The 23,205-nt window shown below is 44.0% G+C and overlaps 1 protein-coding gene across 3 annotated transcripts in view; it reads right to left on the bottom strand.

Annotated features, from left to right (window-relative positions):
• The window catches only part of pdlim5b (PDZ and LIM domain 5b), a 46,983-nt gene that overhangs the window by 22,964 nt on the left and 814 nt on the right, over positions 1 to 23,205 (bottom strand). For all 3 annotated transcript variants that reach the window (XM_056589452.1, XM_056589451.1, XM_056589450.1), the window contains exons 2-3: positions 19,119 to 19,224; positions 3,159 to 3,310 (exon numbers count right to left, since the gene is read on the bottom strand). In XM_056589452.1, coding sequence (XP_056445427.1) covers positions 3,159 to 3,310; positions 19,119 to 19,217 — 251 coding nt within the window. In that variant the 5' untranslated portion in view covers positions 19,218 to 19,224. The remainder of the gene's footprint in view (positions 1 to 3,158; positions 3,311 to 19,118; positions 19,225 to 23,205) is intronic.

Below are 23,205 nucleotides of genomic sequence, written 5' to 3'. Positions count from 1 at the left end.
AGGCAACGGGCCGCAATCATCCTGAAAAACCTCTCCGGGCGCTTTTCAGGGGAGCGCTTTTATTTCTGTTCTTTCCCAAGAAAAAAGTTCCACAAAGAAAAAAAACAATTCAGTTATTCTGCCGGTGGTTGCAGAGCGTGCCGTGAAATTATTGATTGATGCGATTTAAAAAAAAATAAAATCATAATTTTAAACAAATTACTAGGCTTGCTAATTATGGAGCCGTCTGACACTGAACAGCAAAGTCTGGCCGAGCTGCGACGGCCGGGATGTTATACTAGGGCATATAGAACATAGTGACCGGTGATTCTATGGTCATGCTGGAGTATACACTGAAACACTGCAGACAACTTGTGCATGGATTTTAGCTAAGGATTCCACGTCAAGGGCAGGAGCTCAAGCCACCCCTGAACCCAGCGAACCTCAACGTTTCTTGGCCCATTTGTACGTCTGAAGTTTCACACGGCCCCTACTTTTGGCATAGATGTGTGAGCGTCTGCCTCCCCGATCCCCAGGCACTGTTTTAATCCTATCAACAACTGCCGGTACCATCAATGTCTGCTAGTTAGCAGGAGGAATCTTTTGCCTACAAACCGGTTTGTATACTGGGGAACTTTCATACCTTTTGGATTACTTTTGTAAATCAAGCATTCCTGATCAAATGTCTGTAGCATTTAAGTCAGCAATATGCTGTGACTGCATATGCATAGCAGGCGACCCCAGGGTTACGAAACCCTTAACCAAAACCCTTCAATAAGGACAACATCTTAAACAAAACCAGTCAGCCTGTTCCACTTAAAAAAACAATTGAATTGACTCAAACAGACACTGACAAATTGTATCAAATTAAAATAGATACTATCAGAAGTCCACCCGTACACACAAACACAACATTGGAATCATCTCTCACTCAGCGAATGGTTCATATAACTTTACAAAAACACACCTTATCAGATGGAGTTGACTGAATTATACAAGTTCAACATAGAATGCACAAACGTCTCCACCCTACTCAACTATAACGACAATGACTAGATAATTTGACTGTTATTTCACTGTAACTCAATAATATCGTTATATCATGGATCGTGGTACACCAGGGCCAGAGGTCAAAGGCTTTAAAACCAAACAAAACAAGGTCGTACAATGTCTTAGGAACATTGCTGCTGCCCTCCCCCCCACCCACTTTTTAATTCCGCTCCATATCTGGGGAGCTGATCCGAGTTTCTGGCGGGGAGAATGTGAACCACGACTGTGTGACATCACCGTCGCAGAGTTAAGAGAACATTATTCATTCTCAAGGCCCCCTTGGAATGTTATGAGGCCTCAAAGACGGAGTATCAGTAATCATCCAGCTCATAAATCATACTTCTGCGAGTGGGTAGGATGAGAGAAGCTTGGCTGATGCTCTTTTTATTCAGCTCGTTATTCTCGCCCTAGATAATATTATTAGAACAATTAATGTGATGAAGTCGGTTTTATACTTCTGACGTATTGAATTTCATCTAAAGTGGCAATTCACGTAAACACATGAAGCTTTATTAGATAATTATAATGTAATTATACGGTTATACTTAAAGCCATATCAGGACATTGGGTTATAAATAGAGGAGATGCATTCACTACATTTCATAACAAGACATCTCAGACCTGTTGCTGACATGGACGTGAAAAAATATTGGGACGATCTAGCCAACAGAAGCAGTAACATTCGTTGACAGATATTTTTTATTTATATATGAAAGCCCAACAGTGTTTGTAGGGAATGACTGCTGTATTTGCATGCCCACGTTAGCTCATTTGAAACTGCTTGAGTAAGCTTATCTTTCCTCGCTTCAGTCTTTGGTTGTGCCGGTTCGATTCGCCCCACTGCGTTTTCAGAATTGAATATCAGCGTTCGCTGTGCCAATATAGAACGGATCGCTTCTAGCATGGGAAACTATTTAGCAATTAGCTGTACAGCTAATGTGCATTATGTCTATCATGACTGATGCATCATTCATTACGCTATATTGCACACAGCTGTGAAAAAGGGCTATTTCAGGCCTTATTTCCCCATCAGTAAAGCAGTGAGGGGTGCATCAAGTTAGGCAAGGGAATGTAAAGACAGCGTTTTACTGCGTACGGAGGAGGCAGTTCTCAGTTTTAACAAGGAATAACTGTTATGAATTACATTAGCAAAGATCGTTTTGATTTTGTGGGAAGTAATGTTCCTCAAGCTCCCTGCATCTGTGCAGATAATTCAATCACTCGATTCAAGTTGGATTGGCTGCACACAGTCAAAAGCCGTATGTTGACGGATCACTTTTCTATTGATTAAATCAATGCGCTTATTGGGAGTCACTTTGCATAAAAGGGTCTGCTTTCTTCGGAAAAATAAATGTAAAATCTGAATGTATTATAGAGTCATTTGTATATGTTTAATATGTATTGTGTAGGCTCTATATTGCGGTGGATGGTCCAAACCACCATTGACAAACCTTTCCCATAAAGAAGTTCCCTCCACAACGGAAACCGGTCATTGTCTCGTACCACAGTCATAAACCACTCCAGTTTGGCTCTTCAATCCATGTCTTTCCAACCAGGAAATGACCTCTCGCCCAGCATTGCGTAAGAGGGGCCATTCAGCGCAAAAAGCCAAACTTTTTGGAGCAATCGTAAGAAAAATACAAAACCTCAGCGGTCGACTATACACTCTATACTGCCGTTCTTAATAACACACTGCTTCTCCGTAGCACATGTGCACTCTGAGAGGAAACCGAAGGAATTCTGCATATGGATTCTTGGCTTCAGTACATTCAACATTGAGCATGAATGATGGGATTCAACAGATACTTTCATCCAAGGCTACTGGTACAATTATCCCAGTTGTCATGGGATGTCGGAGATGTGTAGTTAACAGTATGACGTTTTGAATGGAGTTTATGCGGGAGAATAATGTAACGTAGTAAGGCGTTCCAACTCCCATCAAAGTGCTACCGGGCTCGTTTCCAGTGTCCGTCAACAACAGGCTAACCCCTACTCGCTCCTTAATGACCTGCATCTGAATTCACTCTTGAGCTGGATACAAGTGTCTGCTGAATGAGCAAACAGTAAACCGCCAAAATAAACATTCCAGCCCCGGAGGGCCCACAGTTGTTCCAAAGTGGTCGGGTTACCTCTGCATGGTGAGGGACAGGTTTCCTGAGCAGGATTTGATCTTGTTCTGGGCCTCCAGGTGGTTCATGCCGTCCGTGGAGATGCCATCGATGGACGTGACCAGGTCTCCGACACTGAGGTTGGCCCTGGCAGCCTTGCCGCCATCCGTCAGCTGGAAATACACAACACACACACACACACACACACACACACACACACACACACACACACACACACACACACACACACACACACACACACACACACACACACACACACACACACACACACCGAGTTGAGGCCTCATGATGTTTACACCATGGTCTGGTTCACTCCTCCTTAAGGTAGCTTAAGGAGACTGAACACGCAACCACAGATTTCCATCGTGCATGTTTCTCATGCAAATAGTAGCATGGATGAATTAAGTTGGAATTTGGTATTATGATTCAATCTGGGCTTAATCGCATGTTTATTCGTGTTTATTGAGCCATATGGGTCACTTGATGCCAACGGTTTCACGTCAGGCAACCGAGGGGAAAGCAAGCCACAGTTTTGAACTGTACATGATACATTTTATATAGGACACAAAAGTTGCTCAAAGGTAGGTTGCTCAAATAGTTTCAGTGTTGCAACTCGAATGACGAAATAGTTGTGAAACACATTTGAATTTCGAACAATCGTTATAACTCCAAACCCTTCGGCAATACAGAGAGAATTAATTAGTTAAGAGAAAACGTAGTTTGTCGGGTGTGTTTCGAAAAAGATATCTATTACTTTATGACACTTGATTACTTATATTTTCAAACACAAAAGGAACAATTAAATGGCAATGACTTGACGCAATGAGTTTCGGCTCAAAGGATATGCCAACAGCGAGAGTTGACTTGAGGAGGGAATGTCTCCTCACTGGGTGGAGTTTGTGATTACACAACTTGATCACACAACACGTAATTCAATGAACACACACCCACTCACTACTCACCGCCAAAACAAACACATTACCTAACCATGACCTAACAGCTTCTCCTGTTAAGTTTGTTATATACATATATATATATATATATATATATATATATATATATATATATACATATATATATATATACATATATACATATATATATATATACATATATACATATATATATATAGACATATATATATATATATATATATATATATATATATATATATATATACACACCTTTTCAGAACAATGTGAAATAAGGAAATATTTTAGATCAACACATGTCTGAATCGTCATGTACTGGACATATTAAGTAGTAAATTGTATTTTAAGAGAGGAATGTGGATTTTTCGATAGAAGTATTGAATAAACACCTAAATATAATGAAGAAAATAAAGTGATGTTTCAACTGCCACATCAATATGATGTTTTGTCATCGATTTTTGACAGATCTATTTTAATCTAAAGCCCAAAACCAAAGCCTGTGTCAGGACAGACGTGAAGAAATACATCCCTGTACATTCGTGCCCTTAGAGCTTCACTGCATTAAAATCAATATGATTTTACAAAATGGGTGGGTTGCGTATGAGCTGAAATGTGCACTCCTTTGTGCCAAAAGCTGTACTACAAGGCTTAGGGGAGAAAACAGAAGATGACATCACCACAAACCAACAGTTCTTAGGAATTTAGTGTAACCAAATAACAGTGGGTCTGCGTCACCTCATATTCAACATCAACGTGCAATACCCACTAGTAACACTTTGTATTAGTGTGTGTGTCTGTCTTTTGTGCCGTTCCCGTCAGCCACCGAGGGCACATGACTCATTCAGAGACCCAGGCTTTGTATTAATGCCCGGTACACTGCTATTCACACGGTTGAATCAGGGAGTGGGGGTGAAGGTGGGGGTGAGGCTGGTGGTGTGGGTGGAGGATATAAAGACTAGGGGGGGGGGGGGGGTTCACAGACGCACAAGATCGTCCCCCTTTGTCCACTTCCTGAAAGCCCATTCATAAGAGGAAGTTAGGTAACTGTGGTATGGGTAGGAAAAAAGCGACAACACCACAATAAATCCAACACTTTTATGAAGAGCTGAAGGAACAGAGTGTCCGGAGGCAAAGTTTAGTATTGTGTTACTTTTGAGAAGTGAAAAAACAGAGACAACGCAGAGGGGAATGTGTGTGAGTGTGTGTGTGTGTGTGTGTGTGTGTGTGTGTGTGTGTGTGTGTGTGTGTGTGTGTGTGTGTGTGTGTGTGTGTGTGTGTGTGTGTGTGTGTGTGTGTGTGTGTGTGTGTGCGTCTGTGTGTGTGTGTCTGTGTCTGTGTCTGTGTGTGTGTGTGTGTGTGTGTGCGTGCGTGTGTGTGTGTGTGTGTTTGTGTGAATCTGTGTCTGTGCGTGTCATGAGACAAGTTGCGTTTCCATTTTTTGCCCTTATCAGTGAGATCAGAATTCAAAGGGAGGAAGTCAAAACACAGCGAAGGTTAATATGTGTGCAGACCACTCCACTTCTGCTAGACTAGCACACACAGCCACATGCTGCAAACACGAGGCAAACGACAAACTCTCATATATCCCTTCTATCACCAAGTGTTTCCCCCAGCCAGCCAGCCATTCTCCCTGAGCTTTGACATCTGCTAGAGGTGGCCTCGGCTCCGAGGACACTCGCTGACATCGACATCATCTTGTCATACGGCTGAATGAAAGTGCTCCAGCAATCTCCTCCCACACCTCTGTCCTGCCCTTTACCATGTATGTCTGTTATTGCAGCAGAGGGAGATAGACAGAGACACAGAGAGAGAGATGGAAAGAGAGACAGAGATAGAGAGAGAGAAGGAGAGAGACAAACAGATTAAGACCTCTAAAGTCCATTCCTTGTAGGGACAAATGGAAGACAATGCACCATACCGCAGTGGCCTATATTTAGTCAGACACACTCACGCTCTTATCTTAACAAGGCAGGCAGAGCAAACAATAAGCATTGACCTTCCGCCAGAGATAGTAAGAACTTTGGACTTGCATGGGCGGTGTCGCAATAACTCTCTCTCTCTCTCTCTCTCTCTCTCTCTCTCTCTCTCTCGCTCTCTCTCTAACTTTCTCTGTCTCTCTCTCTGGTGTCACAGCAAACTAACAGTGTTCCTCCTCGGGGGGTTAGAAAACAAATAGATGTGAGAAGAAGAATTCACGGCATTCCCTGCAGTCTATAAATATCGTCAAATCGTGAGAGGCTTGTTGTTGTGACCCAGAGCAGACACAGTGTGTTGTGGTAGGGAGGCATTAGTACCACAAACCCTGCAACTCTCACCAACCTCACCCCAGTCCCTCTCCCCATCCCTCCCCAACTAACTACTTCACTCAGCAAAGGCGGCAAGCAGACCGAGCACAATCACCACAAGGGAAGATAACCATTGACAAACACACAGCCCGTGCTCAGAGCATTCCAGGAGGTCTTTCAGAACCACATCGGGTGAAGGGGGCCTTTGAGGATTTCTGCACATGCAGGACGTCCGATGGATTGTAGGGGTCTGTCGCTAAGTGAACTCGAGGTGATGAGCACATACAGCCGTTTTAGAGTGTTCACACATGCATGTTGTTCATAACATGTTAAAATGCGTTGAAGGGAAACGCCTCTGTTCTGCATCATGTGTGGAGTGCAGTAGGAGTGTACTATTTATCACAAGTCTATTTCTGGATAGAAGAAGGAAACACAGAGGTAAAAAAGATTGATTGTGAAGGGCTTTGCGGAGGAAATGAAGGCCAAGTACTCATGGCCAAATTGGTCCCAATTACAAGAGTAGCGGAAGGTGAGGCTGGGCCCTCCACAGATTAGGGTCAGCAGTAAATTGCTTTAAAGCGTCTGCGTTCTTCGCTACAAACTGTGCTGCCGTGGCTCAAATCAGAGCGGAGAGCACACAATCAAGAACAAAAAACGAGTTCCCGCTGTCAAAAGAAAGCACGGCTATTTCCGGACCAATTGGCCTTTTTTCTTAAAGGCTTTAAGTTCAGAAGGACTGCAGCTGCAGTCCAAATCATTCGGCCTTGTATGGGAAGAGAGCTTTCCTCCTTTGTTATTTCAAAGTTTGCAATTTATCGTAGGTTGACCCCTAAACTATACATGTTAGAAATCATAATTCAACACATTTCAAATCAACACAGAGCTGATCCGGGTTTCGTTCGCAAAAAAAACACATCAGGGAAGTGCTTACCGCCGGTTCCAAACAGGAAGGAGGGAGTACACGAAAACAAAAAGAATTCACCCAAAACACTCTTGGGTGAATTAAACAAATATGATATCACATCTCCTCCACACAAGTCATAACATGTCATCACGCAGTAACGTTTACATATCCGCTGCCCTACCGTTAGCCATCTCAAAGTAATCATCCCTAATCCCATAATGACACCCGACATGTGTATTCCTCTTTGGCTACTGTCACAAAAAGCGATGAGTCATCGGTAAACAATAGGATCGGTCTGTTTGTTGCCTTTTCAGGGACTTCACGCCGCAGGACGTTGCTACTAGTGCTAGGGATCCCTGAGGAACGTCTGTGTGAGTGACTTTGACTGAGAGGCCTGAGACGCTGAAAGGCCGTCGTTCTCCTGAGCGCTACTGACATTCGCAAACCGCGTACTCGTTGTACGCGAGCCGTCTCCTCGCTCGGGGCCACAAAAAGTCAACAAAAAGGCCTCTTTCTTTGCACGGTCGCGGTACACCCCGATCCCCCTCTGGTTTCACTACCCATGACATTTTGTTTAAAAAAGGGCAGAGGCAAATGGAGCAGACGATCTAAATCGTTTTTTCGAAAAGCAGCTGTGAAAACTCGTTGCGTTACGTAAAAAAAACGAAAAAATCCGGTCATGCCGTTACGGTAGCCCGGCGTGTCTTCAAAAGCCGCAGAGCTGTTTTGTAAAGTGGGCAGCGCCCTGAACCCCCGTGCCCTGCGGGGACCCTCTCTGTTGACACAGCATTCCACAGTGACTGTGCAGCCCGCTGCATCCTGCAGCCCCCCGCTGCCAGCAAAGGAAATGTCCCTGAAAGACACACACCGCAGCAGCAGGTGTGTTAACGCCGACTGTGTGTTTTTATACGCTGTGTTTACCTGCGCCACCTTCCATTAGCTGTTCCGACAGTCTAGACCCGAGACCGAGGGCTAGGTATTAACAGGGGGGGGGGGGGGGGGGAAGAGGTACATGGGAAGAGAACAAGGTTGGAAGAGGCGATGTTCCTTTAAGGCAAACATCACACGTCGGGTTTCGGGATATGCACATGGTTGGTTGTCATGGAGTTGTTTTAATGTGATGGTTGTCATGGTGTGACTTCGCTCTCACCAAAACATCAGCCACGGCCTGAAGCAGCACTGACGCCTTACTGTGACGACTGCATGTTCGCTAGTTAGCTCACACCTCTGGGGTCAATGAAGCTGTGACATGTGTTTGTACTTGGTGGGAGTTTAGGGCGATCTACCTTCTTATTCTAAGTATAATTATTATGCATAAAAGACTCTGGAAGACTCCTGAATCCTTAAATGAGGTGGGTACTGCACAACGCTACAATTTTAAAGAAAGATCACAGGTTATGATTATAATAATAACTAACTAAAACTAAGTTTTATTAGTCTACATTTACAGCACTTTTCGCTTGCATTACAATCGCTAAAGAAATATACAGTTTGACCAGAAAGGTACCATGCGTTTTACATGTTGCATTGGATTTGTGAAATAAAGGGTTGACATCTCATTTTCAAGTTGCCATGTTGATATTGTCCTTCGCATATGTGGCTCAGTTTTATGTATCTCTCCTCTCCTCTCTTGGGAATGGTTGGATCCAAAACGTGACCCTCTCTAAGAACAGAAATGTACGGACACGAGGCCATGAATCAGAACCTACAGGTTTATTAGAACTATGGATTTCTTTATATCTCTGCCATGCCACTATCAATTGGAAGCAGCTGTCTTGTGGAGACAGACACCAGTATACCCTGGGATCTGCCGCGTACTCAAAAATGACTTTTTATTTGAAATAAAACCCACATGCCTTCTTTGATCATATCAACATAGAGAACTGGAATTTTGCAAACATGGCCATTTGTGTTTCAAATATACACACAAGCTATAGCTTTTTCTGTGTTGTTCTCCGTCCTTCTCACAAGTTAACAACCAGGTACCCTGTCTCTAAGGGGATTTGACTTGATGTTTGGCCAACATAGATCAGTGGATCACAACAAAACTGTAAAGATTTGATGAAAAGGTATTGGACCGACTGTAATAGCTAAACAAATGTAATGCATTGAAGGTTTAACCCGTTGAGATGAACTATCTTGTATTTGAGGGGGTCCTTGAAAAAGACACACATACACAAACATCTCACACAACAAGACATGAAAAACACATGAGACATGGATAACTCAAATCTGCTCTCAAACCCAAACTCCAACCCTTTCCCACAGCCTCCTATATATATATATATATATAAATCATGTCATCATCATAAATCCATGTCATGTATTGTGTGTGCGTGTGTGTGTGTGTGCAACAAAAACAATACATGAACAGGATGTTCATGTATGTTGAAGTGAGGACTTAATGAGAAGAAAATAAGGATAGATACATCTAACTGAATCCAGCATGTATTCCGGTCAGACCCAGCTTTGAAATGAAAGGCAAGTCACCCAGCCTCAGGCGTTCCTGGGGCATCAAAGAAACAAAAGGATGCTGAGTGAGCAGAGGTGGGTGAGGTGATCTGAATGGAACTCGGATCATCTCATTGAAAACGTTTACCTATAAATTTCAGCCAGTGAAAATGTCAGTGAAAATTTTACGTGATCCAATTAAGAGTACCGGAAATGATAGGAACACGCCCACTTGTGATGTCACAGATCTATTTTGAAGTGGCTTCGAACTATTAATCCACCGCAAAGGTGATTAAACTACGGGCCCTTTAACCCGATCTCTTCCCCTTTTTATACGTTTTCTCTTGAAGATGAAACGCATCCATTTAATACGGAGGAGCGGCGGTTAGCCCAGCCGACATGCAGCCGGTAAACCCACATGACACGGCCGCGGGTCTGGGGATGGCAGGGAGAGACTGGGGGGGGGGGGGGAGAGAGGGGTTGTATTGGTTCAATATGAAAATAATGTGTAAATGGTGGGGAAGGATTCATGGACGGGCGCCACGAGCTGGTGTTCACTACAGTTTGGTTTTACTGTCTGTGTAAAATCCCCCGGGGAGATCTTAACACAAGAGATGTGGTATGAAAAAAAAAAGAGAAGCATCGGTATTCGCGTCCAATAGGTTTTCCACATTGGAATTCATTGTTTGGCCAACGCGGCGGGCCATAAGCTATCGGTCTTATTGGTTTCCTCCCAATGCCACAGGGAGTTTTTTAACCGCGACTCTGGCAGAACCCAGAGCTGTATCCATAACTACAGCCTGGGTGAAGGCTCGCTTTATAGTACAAACACAGCAACAACAGTTGGCTGCTGGGAAAAATGAACTTAAATCAATCATATTGATCATTAACACAGCAGATGTTTGGTGAATAATGGATGTTGTTTACTGCACGGCTCTACTGTACTTTTAAGAAAGCAATATGTGCTATGCTTTATGGATGCATCCCTGTGTCAAAGTTCAAAGTACTTTATTTGTCATTGCCACAAAGACAACGAGACAGTAGAGGCAACCAGACTTACACAGCTAAATAATAATAAATAACAATTAATAAATAGATTCATAAATATCATACATAAAAATAATAATAATAAAAATAATAAAAGCAATACATCTCCATATTAAGGTGCATCAAGTCTTAGAGTGCAGTCCATGGGGGGCAGGGAGGGCTGGGCCGGGGGCGGGGGGAGATGAAGGGGGGTGGGGAGTGGGGTGGTCAAGCTGTTGAGGAGCCTTATTGCACAGGGATAGAAGCTCTTTGCCATCCTGGAGGTGCGTGCCTTTTTTGATCTGAACCTTTTCCCTGACGGGAGTAACAGGAACAGATGATGGGCAGGATGAGAAGGGTCTGTGAGGATGCGTTTAGAGCGCTGCAGGCAACGGGAGGAGGAGATGGACAAGATGTCGGGCAGCTCTACTCCAATGATCCTTCCCGCTGTTTTAATCAGCCTCTGGATGGCTGCCTGCTCCGCCTTTGTACAGCTGTAGGACCATACATTCAGGCAGTATGTAAGCACACTCTCTATAGCGCAGCGGTAGAAGTTAAACAGCAGCCTCTGAGGAAGGTGTTCTTTCCTCAACTTCCGGAGGTAAAAGAGGCGTTGCTGGGCCTTTCCCAAAACGGAAGCTGTGTTTTTGACCCAGGAAAACTCCTCCGTCAGTGTCAGACCCAGAAACTTTAGAGAGGTGACACGCTCAACCTCTTCACCGTTGATGTAGATTGGGAGATGGTGATTATGCTGGGAAGACTTCCGGAAGTCAATGATCATCTCTTTGGTTTTCCTAATGTTGAGACTGAGGTTGTGCTCAGAACACCAGACTGCCAGGTTTCCCACTTCTTGCCTGTAGGCAGCCTCATCGTTGTTGGAGATGAGGCCAAGCACTGTTGTATCATCTGCAAATTTGAAGATGTAGTTGGATGGGCAAGAGGGAGCACAGTCATGGGTGTAGAGGGTGTATAAAAGTGGGCTGAGCACGCAACCTTGTGGGGCGCCAGTGCTGATGGTCAGATTTGAAGAGTGATGCTTCCCCAGTTGTACACTCTGTGTGCGATTGGTCAGGAAGTCCAATACCCAGTTACACAGTGAAGCATTGAGGTTTAATTCCTGAAGTTTGGAGATGAGTTTGCCTGGAAGGATCGTATTGAATGCAGAACTGTAATCTATAAAGAGAATACGGATGTAAGTGTTCTTTAACTCCAGGTGCTCCAGTGCAGTGTTAAGCAGCAGGGCTACTGCATCCTCTGTAGATCTGTTCGCTTTGTAGGCAAATTGGTGTTGATCAAAGGAAGCTGGTGTGATGCCTCTTATGTGTTTCATGACCAGCCTTTCCAAGCATTTAGCAGGTATGGGGGTGAGAGCCACTGGCCTATAGTCGTTCAGGCACTTGACTGCAGTCTTTTTTGGCACAGGTATAATGGTTGATGCTTTGAAACATGGGGGGACATGTGAAAGGGCTAGAGAGCGGTTGAAAATGTCTGTAAATACCTCTGTCAGCTGGTCACCGCAATTCTTTAGTACGCGGCCTGCCACACCATCTGGTCCTGCCGCTTTTCTGGGGTTGATGTTTTTCAGGCAGAGTCTGACCTCGTGGGGGGTCACAGTGGGTGCAGCATCGTCAGAGGGTAGGGGCAGAGGCAGCGGACCATTGTTGTCCCTGTCGAACCGTGCATAAAACTGATTCAGCTCTTCAGTCAGGGTAGCACAGCTGGTCTGGGGGGGTGACGCAGTCCCTTTGTAGTCAGAGATTGCTCTTATTCCCTCCCATACTTGTCTCGGATTGGTGTGAGTGTGGAAAAGTTGCTCAACACGTTGCCGGTGTTTGGCTTTTGCAGATTTTATGCCTCTTCTCAGTGCTGCCCTGGCTACGCTGTACACTGCTGTTTCACCTGATCTGTAGGCTGCATCTCTGCCCTTCAGTAGTGTACGCACCTCTCTGCACATCCATGGCTTTTGGTTGGGGAACACTCTCACAGTCCTCCTTCTTGTGACATTGTTCACACAGAAGTTGATGTAGTCCATTACTGAAGATGTGTATTCCTCCAGTGCAATTTTTGGGTCGTCAGAAGCCTCCAGGCTATTAAATAGTGTCCAGTCCGTACTGTCAAAGCAGTCCTGTAGCTGAGGGATGGCATCCTCATTCCACACTGTTATGGACTTGGTGGCAGGTCTTGTCGCTCTGATTCTTTGTTGGTATGAGGGGTACAGGAACAGCGAGAGGTGGTCAGACAGGTCTAGGTGGGAGTCAGACTGTACTTTGTAAGCCTTAACAACATTAGTGTACACCTGGTCAAGTGTCACACTGCCTCTGGTTGCACAGGTCACGTTTGGATGGAATGTGGGGAGCACAGATCTTAGATTGGCACGGTTAAAATCCCCAGCTACAATGAAGGCGCTGTCTGGGTGTTTGGCCAGTCTTTTACTGATGTAGCCATGTAGCTGTGCTAATGCTAGTTTAGCATTAGCGTCCGGAGGGATGTAAACAGCACAGATGTAAACAATGCCAAACTCCCTCGGTAAGTAGAAGGGCCTGCACTTCAGAAGCATAAGTTCCAGTACGGGGCAGCAGAGCTTTCCGACGATGCTTGTGTTTGTGCACCAGCAGTTATTTAAGAAGACACACAGACCGCCACCGGACTTCTTACCCGAGTCAGCTGTTCTGTCGGCCCGGTAGACGGTGCGGCCTGCTAGCTGGATAGCTGCGTCTGGTGTGGTGCTGTCTAACCACGTCTCGGTGAAGATCATGCAGCAGCAGCTAGTCAAAGTCCTCTGTGCTGTGAGTCGAAGTCTAATCTCGTCCAGTTTATTCCGTATTGAGCGAACATTGGCTAGGAAGATTGAAGGAAGCGGTGGTTTGGATGGGTTAGCCTTTAGCCGAGCTCGTACACCGGCCCGCTTTCCTCGCTTCTGCTTCCGCTCACAGCGTCTCCTCTGCCGGCCTGTTGAGGCAGAGCTTCCGCTGGCTAATCTGCGGATCTCGGGAGGGATGGATATCTCGCTTGACAGTCGATGTACATCACGATTTATGACCAGGAGCTCAGCACGGCTATACTGTTTTGCCAGTGGAGGGCACATTAATGTTAAAAAACAAAAACAAACTATTAATAAACAAAAACGTTTAGCCTGGACAGCTGTGTATCCATCGCCATGGCAACCCAAGTAAACAATTACACTAAAACTAAAATAAAACTATAACTAAACTATAACTAACAAAAATCTATGGTCAGGAGACCCCCAAGATGATTGCGTGGCAACAACTTCACAATTAAACTTAAATTAAACTAAGACTACAACTAAACATTTACTAACAAAACCTAAAAGTCTGGAGAGCCCCAAGCCGCTGCGTGTGTACGCGCCGCCGTTGCTGTGTGTGGTAAAGTAGGTAGCTCTGATAGAATACAATAAGGACATTTGGTGTTAGGTTAGGCCGTTGGCAATCATGTACTTTTGCAGTTCACAGAAGTATCAAAATCGTCAAAGAACACCTAGTATTTTAGCAAATCTTCAGACAGTCACCCGATGTCAAATGTCTTCTTCTGTGGATCTCGGCTTAATTTATGACCATTTTATCCAGCATGGTGTCCCACAGGGGTATTCCATTAAAAAACATAGTATGCGCGTGAAGTATAGTTTGTCCGACTACGTGCCCTCGTGGCCTGGTACCTTGTTGAAGGCTCTTGGTTGTATAACAGTGCTGAGAGCACAGCCACAGGCCCATGTTAAATACCAATGTCTGGCATCTTCGTCAGCCAAGGACCTGTACGAATGCTCTGGAGTTCATCTTGATACATACGTATACTTGAGTGTATGCCTTAGAGAAAATGCATGCATAAAAGAGGATGCACTTGAAAAAATTGGAAAAAAATGAAATAGAATGAACAGATGTAACAAATCCTATGTAGTATGTTCAACTGTATTAACCAGTTGAACATACTACAGTAATATACAGTAAATAGTACTGCATATGGTCAACATATTTACAATATATTGTGGAGGGAACTGAGTGAACCTTACCCAATCCCCCAACTGCAAACATGAAGCTAAAATTGGTTTGTGTAATCCTGTGTTAAAGTATCATGTCTCTAACAAAACAAACAGTAGGAAGTGTTGGGCCAAAAGGTGAAAAGAGGAGAAAATTAAAGAAACAAATGACAAATGAAAATGTATAGGTTTTGGGAGTTGGCAAACAGAATACAGCGTTCAAAATAATATTAGATATGATAAATTAAACATGATAATATCATCTATGGATTTAAGAACCCTGTATAAATCATGATTTGTATCCTCCAGTCGATTCAATGTTCAAAGAATAAAATAATATTATAATAAGGATTTTCTGGAGAAGGGCTTCAGGGAATATTTAAATAGCAGTCATGTCACATGACTGTCATACCCGGAGCATGTCCCTGTCTGTTCCCATGTGATTCAGGGCGTTAGCTCCGACGTATGTTCTTGTGCTCATCAGGGTTATTACAAAATCACAGCTATCATGCCCTCGCATGCAGAAATGACTGATAAGCTACGACATCCTCCCTCTACTCTCTTTGCTTCTCTGATATGTTCTGGTCTCCAGTCAAAGTCAAAGTCAAAAGTCAGGTCAAAAGTAGCCTACAGAAGGACTTGCAACCGACCACAGCTGTGCTGAGGTACTGCGAGCCTACAGCCCCAAGCAAAGGAGCATTGTTAACAGTTATTTTTACTGTTTCACCCCCGTAGTCCAAAGCATGCGTCAACAAACATCTGGTCTCATGATTTTGCAGGTGCTTAATAGGATTGATTGTTAAAAGGACTAAATACTTGATGAATTATCCAGTCATACACAGACAGACACGCATACACATACACACCCACACGCACACGCGCCACATTAGTTCTCTGGCCATGTGTTAATCAACAGTCATATCTTCACATAGACTCCATAACAGATGAACTCGACAGAGTGTAAAAAGGCTCTAGGTGAGGCGAAGGCCCCTATAGCCCCCTTGACCGATGACTCAATCGAGCACTAGCAAGTGTACGTGGAAGACTCTTAACGCCTGTATGACCAAGAGTCTGGCCATTATAGCACACACACACACACACACACACACACACACACACACACACACACACACACACACACACACACACACACACACACACACACACACACACACACACACATACACACAGGGACGCACACACACGACCTGTCAAAAATGACAGAACACATCTTTTTCACGGAGATGGCGCTGATGGACTTCAACCGCTGTAAGCTAATTTGATGATGGCGTAACTCTTTGACGGCTGCCGACTGCCTCTCTCTCTCCAGCGCTGTTCGTATCACAGCTCAGAAAACATGTTGCAGCTTACGGGCTTACACCGCCAAAGTGAGGCAGGAATCTTTTTTTCAGTCGCGCATGATTGAAAAGTATATAAAAAGGGGTATGTGTTGGCGTCAACAAGATCGCCCATAAAACGCACGTTGCGTCTTGTTCAACTTTTACTGCAACGGAATCCTTTCGGTTCCAGATGGGGAAACCGACAAATGAGTTCCTTATTTCGGAATACAAAATGGATAGTGGGATTCCCTTTTCAACCTAGATGGCATTATTACTTGCTTATGTATTCAAGTAAAGCCGTCTAATTAGCATAAGGCCGAGGAATGTCAGTTCATCCTCCAGGATTTCATCAGCTCATACCAAAGTGCCAAAACATGGTAGCCAGATGTGAGCCAAGGGCAGGCTTATGAGAGAGGGAGCGAAAACTTGATTGAAACGTTAAGCCCAATGTCATAACAGATTTTCAGCTGCTAAGGATGCTGATTAGGTTCGAATGAAAGCAGAACCAATTGTCTGCACATGGCCTACTTTGTTCAAAGATAATGTGACTGTGGAAAAAAATATGTTCACATAATAAATCTAATTTGATTTTCATGGTGTCTTTCAAGACATCTGTGTGTTTATTGAGAATTTTAAATGTGTCGTGCAAGCCCTGCTGTTGAATTGCAAATATGACATCCCTACGGCTGGTGAAGGTTTAAGCTTAGTTTGCATATCTGTCCTTAGCAAGAAGAGCCTTAATCTTTACAGTTGAATTGGAATGCCTGATTCATACGATGAAGTCTCATTTTAGACATTTCTATTTCTAGTGCACTGCCACAATAATGATAGTAGGCCCCTCATACCCCGATCTACTGACACAAACCAACCTCTCATGGACAAAAATGACTCTAGAACAACTAAAAAACGACCATGGGCAAAATAAATATTAAAATCCCCAAGAAAATAGATTGAGTTCACGGCGCAACAAATGTAAAAATAAAAACCGTAAAAGGTGCTTTTAAACCTAGCGAACTGCAGAGTAAACAGAGGCACGTGTTTAGTGGCCCCTACAGAGCACCACCCCCCCCCCCCTCCACCCCCACCCCCCCCATCCAAAACGTCCCTTTAAAAGCCTGAGCGCTCAGTGGTTCATGGGCCTGTAAACACTATAAAAAGAACCAGTGGCACTCAGACGCACACGGGTGGGAGAAACCACAGGCTGGCCACATCACCAGACACCTATAAACTCTGATGGATAGCTCCTATCTCAACACACATACACTCGCTAAGGAGGAAAGACAAACGTGTATAATAGGCTAACTGAGGAACGGTGTCAAACAACATTGTGTTTGAAAGTCATGGGTTACTCCTCCTGCTTTCCTATCCTTGAACGGTGAATTTGAATGCCTGCTTGGTAAGTGTGTCTGGATAAGTCTTGGCTTTCGATTGAGAGAGGCTGAGCTCAATCCCTTTGGACTTTTTAATGCATTGACTGTTATGAAAATACAAACGAAAAGGTATTAAATTCTGTCATCGAGTCTTCATCAAATCTCAGGGCCATGCCTATCTGCAGAATTGACTCATGGGAAACCACTCAGGCACTGCAAATAAAACCATCTCTCTGCATACATAGCTCCTGGCACACACGCAGCGTTTACATATGGGACGTGTTCGTGTGGCCAAAAACTGCAGCACACAAAGCCTTCCACAGGCGCGTGGTTCCACAGGTTGGTGTGCTAATGCACTGTTCTTCTGGGTGGGCCACCAGCACTGCGTCTGAGTCCCCACCTCTGGGGACTGTGTTCCAACCACACTGTATAGTCCTGTTGAGGAATGAAGTAGTACACATGGTGTATATCCTCTCTCTCTCTCTCTCTCTCTCTCTCTCTCTCTCTCTCTCTCTCTCTCTCTCTCTCTCTCTCTCTCTCTCTCTCTCTCTCTCTCTCTCCCTCTCTCTCTCAAACCACTGGTGCTGGTTGTTAGGTGTTTTCCTTCACAATGACATGGTTTAGTCTTTAACACAGATAACAAGTCGTTGTCAGTTGTTATACTCTCCTAGTTGATCGCAAAGTCAAGTCAGTGTAATAACTGGTTAATAAGCAGCAGGATTAATAAAATAACCATCTAGAATCACCTCTGAATCAGAATCAATATGAAAATCAGTCAACATTTTAATATCATGGTTACATTCTTGTATGACTCCAAACATAACAAATGGGGTGGAGGGAAGATTTAATTAATCCTGAGAAGTCCCAGCCGTCTCTTTCAATGCCCAAGAGAATAAATCTGGTCCGAGCCCAAACATTTAGCCCAAACAGATTTACAGACAGGTTCCCTGTGGAGCCCTGAACAAGAGGCCAGTTAAGGAGAGAGAGAGAGAGAGAGAGAGAGAGAGAGAGAGAGAGAGAGAGAGAGAGAGAGAGAGAGAGAGAGAGAGAGAGAGAGAGAGAGAGAGAGAGAGAGAGAGAGAGAGAGAGAAAGTGAGCGAGGGACAGAGAGAGAGAGACAGAGAGACAGAGAGACAGAGAGAGAGAGAGAGAGAGAGAGAGAGAGAGAGAGAGAGAGAGAGAGAGAGAGAGAGAGAGAGACTCCCAGCCTCCCATTCTAGGACCTGGGAGTTCCTAATCCAGCACACTTAACAGCATCTTTCCTCTGTCAAACCAAAATAACAGTGGCCACTGTCCACACCAGCGATGGACTGTTACTTATAGACATGGAATGTGGAGGAGACACTGTCCAGGGGTCCCAGATCAAGAGCTTTAAGCATGGCTTCATATCCTTATACAACATCGGTTACACAACATCCCCACTTTAGCAGAGTCACGGACAGAGAGCCACACTACTATGTGTCACATGATGCCCATGTGCCTTATACATCACGGTAGAAGTAGATGGCATGGGGTGAGCATTACCGAGTCCAAAGATCTTTCACGACATGTTGTGCTGACTGTGCGTGTGTGCGCACGTGTATGTTTGTGTGTGTTTGTGTGTGTGTGAAGGAGGTCTGTGTGTGTGATTGTGTTTGTGTGTGCTTGAGTGTGAGACTCACCCGTGAGATAGTCAAGGGGACACAGAAGTCCTTCCCCCCCTGCAGTCTGAAGCCCCAAGGGGCGGGGCCCGCCAGGGAGACACTGTAGCTCTTGCTCATGATTCTCCTGTTGAAGACACAAACCAGAAATGATTCATTCCGTCGTACCAGCAGATCTCAGTACCTCTAGGAGCCACACCCTTTCTTCAAAGGTTACGGTTAAAGTCAAGCAACCTTCAGGTGAATCATCCAGCAGACAGAACAGACAGACGGTCAGACAGATGGGTATGGATAGCGAGACATGCATTTTATGCATTTTACGCACGCACGCACGCACGCACGCACGCACGCACGCACGCACGCACGCACGCACGCACGCACGCACGCACGCACGCACGCACGCACGCACGCACGCACGCACGCACGCACGCACGCACGCACGCACGCACACACACACAGAAGGGAATTCCAGCCAGGGTCTATCTGAGTCATAGAAGGTGAGTGAGGGACAAGCCTGATGCATAACCAGGTGTTGAGTTGTGTAACCTTTTGTTCAACTTCTAAGGGAGAGGAGTTAGAGAAGAGTCAAAGTTCACAGACAGGACCTAAGGGCAGCTGGTTAACATGACAATGTTACCTTGAAATATGATTGAGTCCTCAATATAGAATATGTCTTTGACCTTGTTTGATTGCATGCATTGAACCAGTTTTGTTGAATTACTTTAGGCAGTGTTAAATAATTATTTAATGTAAAATATTCAACCCTTTTCAAAAACAGAGCATGGATGAGCCAGCTTAAGTATTTGAAGTGTCGAAAGTTTGGAAAAGAATTCAACCAAGAATTTTACGCTATTTGTCAAACTTTATCTGTGTTTATCTATTATTGACTAGCGGCCTTCAATACTGTTCAAAAAAATGTATTGTTACAATTTCTTTATTAGGAATAATCATTTGAGATGAACCCATCTTGTTTTATTATTCATCCATAAATAGTTGTCTCTCCCCATCTTGTGTCCATTGTGTGTGTGTGTGTGTGTGTGTGTGTGTGTGTGTGTGTGTGTGTGTGTGTGTGTGTGTGTGTGTGTGTGTGTGTGTGTGTGTGTGTGTGTGTGTGTGTGTGTGTGTGTGTGTGTGTGTGTGTGTGTGACCTTGGAAGCATTGGCATTCTCGCAAAGTCCTGTCGTGAAGATGTTAGCTAGCTTGTAGAAACCCCGCCGCCATTTGGCTTGGAGACGGCCGAGCAGAACTTGAGACACACCCTGAATTTCTGCCGACTTGTTAGGACTCAGCACCCAACAGCCTGCGAACACACTGCTTTCAGTATAAAGGGATGACAACTCAGCAACATCACTTTTTGAGCTTACTGGATGTTTTAGCATCCCCTTGGTTAGCACTAGCGTAAATAGATAGTATCATATGCACCATGGTACTAGCTGTAAGGGACAACTACGTTGACATAATAATGGGTTCATTTTCAAACACAAGATTTCCAAATTGAACAATCAGTGAGGTGAAAGATAGTGTAAAATATTTTTTAAATGCTTTCACATTTCAGTTGTTTACAACAGCCCTCTTTGTGAACAGGAAGCAGAACCAGTAGGTTATTGTCAGACAGGACCGGAGAGACACCAATAGGGTTAAATCGGAAGTCGAGAATGGAAAAGTAGGTTTATGTTGTAGAAAATAAAGTCAGCAGGATATTTTGGTCTGCCTCATACATATTTAGTTTAATTTTGCAAAGACCCAGAAGCAATTCTATACTTTATTTTCCTTTCATTTTAAAGGAGTGGGAATTTGTTTCAAACCTTTATTCAGTTCTTCCATGAACAAAATAACATAAAAATGTGTGGAGTGATCTCATGAATTTGCACCTTACAGTAGGCCTAATAATGCAAACATTTGGTCCTTTCATTTAAACTCACTCTACTGCTCATTATATTGCCTTGCGCAAATAGAAATGAGAATATTGCAGAGGAATTGTCCCAGACAGATCTTTCAAGTCTCACTTGAAAGCCATGCTGCAATCCTATGAAATAGAATATTAACGGCTGCTTCCCCCATTTCTACCTTAAAACAAATCGAGAATTCAGACCATCCCATAAAGTGCCCACTGTTAAAACCCACAGTGACACGCTTGTTGAATGTGTGGTAGACAGTGTAAAAAAAGTCTGTTTCCTGGTGAGTGTGTTATGAGTAATGGCCGGCTCAGCTGCCAGAGCCTTGGCATCTCAGAGCAGTAAGTCGTGTAGCTTTCACAAAACTCCACCGTGACTTGCCAGTGAGCCCTCGGGGACATAGCAACACCTGTTGTAGCTTGTCACCTGGACACAATATTAGACACACACAGGCACATGCACGCACACACAAGCATGCAAGCAAGCACACACACACCCACACACACACACACACACACACACACACACACACACACACACACACACACACACACACACACACACACACACACACACACACACACACACACACACACACACACACACACACACACACACACACACACAGGTCAGTGGTCACATATCATTAGAACACAGACCAATGCAGCCACATGAAAAAAAAAACACATACACACAACGCAGAGACACACACACGCACACACACACACACACACACACACACACCCATATACTTTACACACAGACACACATTACACACACACACCCACAGGCAAATGCACGCCAACATACATAGACAGGCACATGCATGTGTGTGTCCTTGTGTATAGGTGTTGAAAGTAGTCTGCATGCCCCCGCTGGTCTTAAGATATTATGACTGTCAGGGTGATATGATGTCATACTCTCTCTGTGGTAGAGCAGGCTTTTGAATCCAAAAGAGGTGAATAATGTAATAACAAAAGAGGTCACACACATGGATATACGGTAGCTGACATGGGGGCAAAGTCATAGATGCCCGAGTTGTTGAACAGAGCCCGGACAACATGAATGACTGTCCCAATTTGAATCTGTTATTTTCAACCTATCGCTAGTTGGCACTATGCCCAGTTAGCTTTTATAAAGCTTGGTTGTTTCGCCTGTTAAGTCGTTGTGAATAAAAGAGTCTGCTAAAGGACTCAATGTAAATGTAATGCAAATTAATACTTGTATTGCATTACAACTCAGTCTACTACCACTTACGCTAACTTTTAGAGACTGACCTAACAATGTGTTGCAAAGGCTTACAGTGGCCTAAACTAAAGATTTACATGGCATTCCAAATGAGCACTTGGAAAAATATGTATATTTTTTATAAGGTGCAAAACACAAACACAAAGATAAGTGGTGTAACCAATGGTTGCGTCGACTTCATTCCCAGCATGTTTCACTATAGCAACTTACCAGACAGTGTTAAAGATACACAGGTAATTCCTAGAAAAACATGTATTTAAAATACAGTCTATAGAACTATTGATTACCTGCCACAAAAGCAAAATCACCTTTTAATCAATTCCGGTCCAAATGCTATTGCAAATTGCCGTATACGAGGTCAGTTCACACCATACTAAACACAACATTTTTGCAGGGGGTGAAAGGAAAGAACAAGAAGGTCTTTCGGCAAAGACCTTTGTGTTTAAAATCAATACCCCCAGTGCCTGTTTTCCTGTTGAAGAGAAGCAACCCATTAGTCGCCCTGCAGAGTAGCCCCCCAAAAATAACACAAACACATTAACACATTGATAAAACAGCCACTAAGTGGTTATATTTGTCTATAAAAAGAGAGAAAGTGTCAAACTTCTATTAAGCATGTTTGTGACAATTCCTAATTTGCTCTATGTTTAAATAGCCCATCAAACGCAACAAGAACCGTTACACACACCCACTCATGTTCCCACGGGTGTAGAGTGGCCTACAGGTGCTACAGGTGTATTGGTTTTCTCCACAATTCAGCAGTACAAGCACATCGGTGGGCCTGTTTGTGTCTATGTCTATTACACTAAATAACGCAGTATATGATGCTTATTATCACTGTATGAAATAAAAGGCATGTTTTGCAGCATAGAGCTAAAATATCCTAGTTGCTGGCATATATCAAACATTTGACGAATGTTTGATAGAGTTCCAAAGTACACTTTTTTTAAGTGAAGGGCAGTGGT

The sequence above is a fragment of the Gadus chalcogrammus genome, chromosome 4 (genome assembly GCF_026213295.1).
Source record: "Gadus chalcogrammus isolate NIFS_2021 chromosome 4, NIFS_Gcha_1.0, whole genome shotgun sequence".
Lineage (NCBI taxonomy): Eukaryota > Metazoa > Chordata > Actinopteri > Gadiformes > Gadidae > Gadus > Gadus chalcogrammus.
The sequence above is the reverse complement of the archived record's forward strand: the minus strand, read 5'-3'. Positions and strand labels throughout refer to the sequence as shown.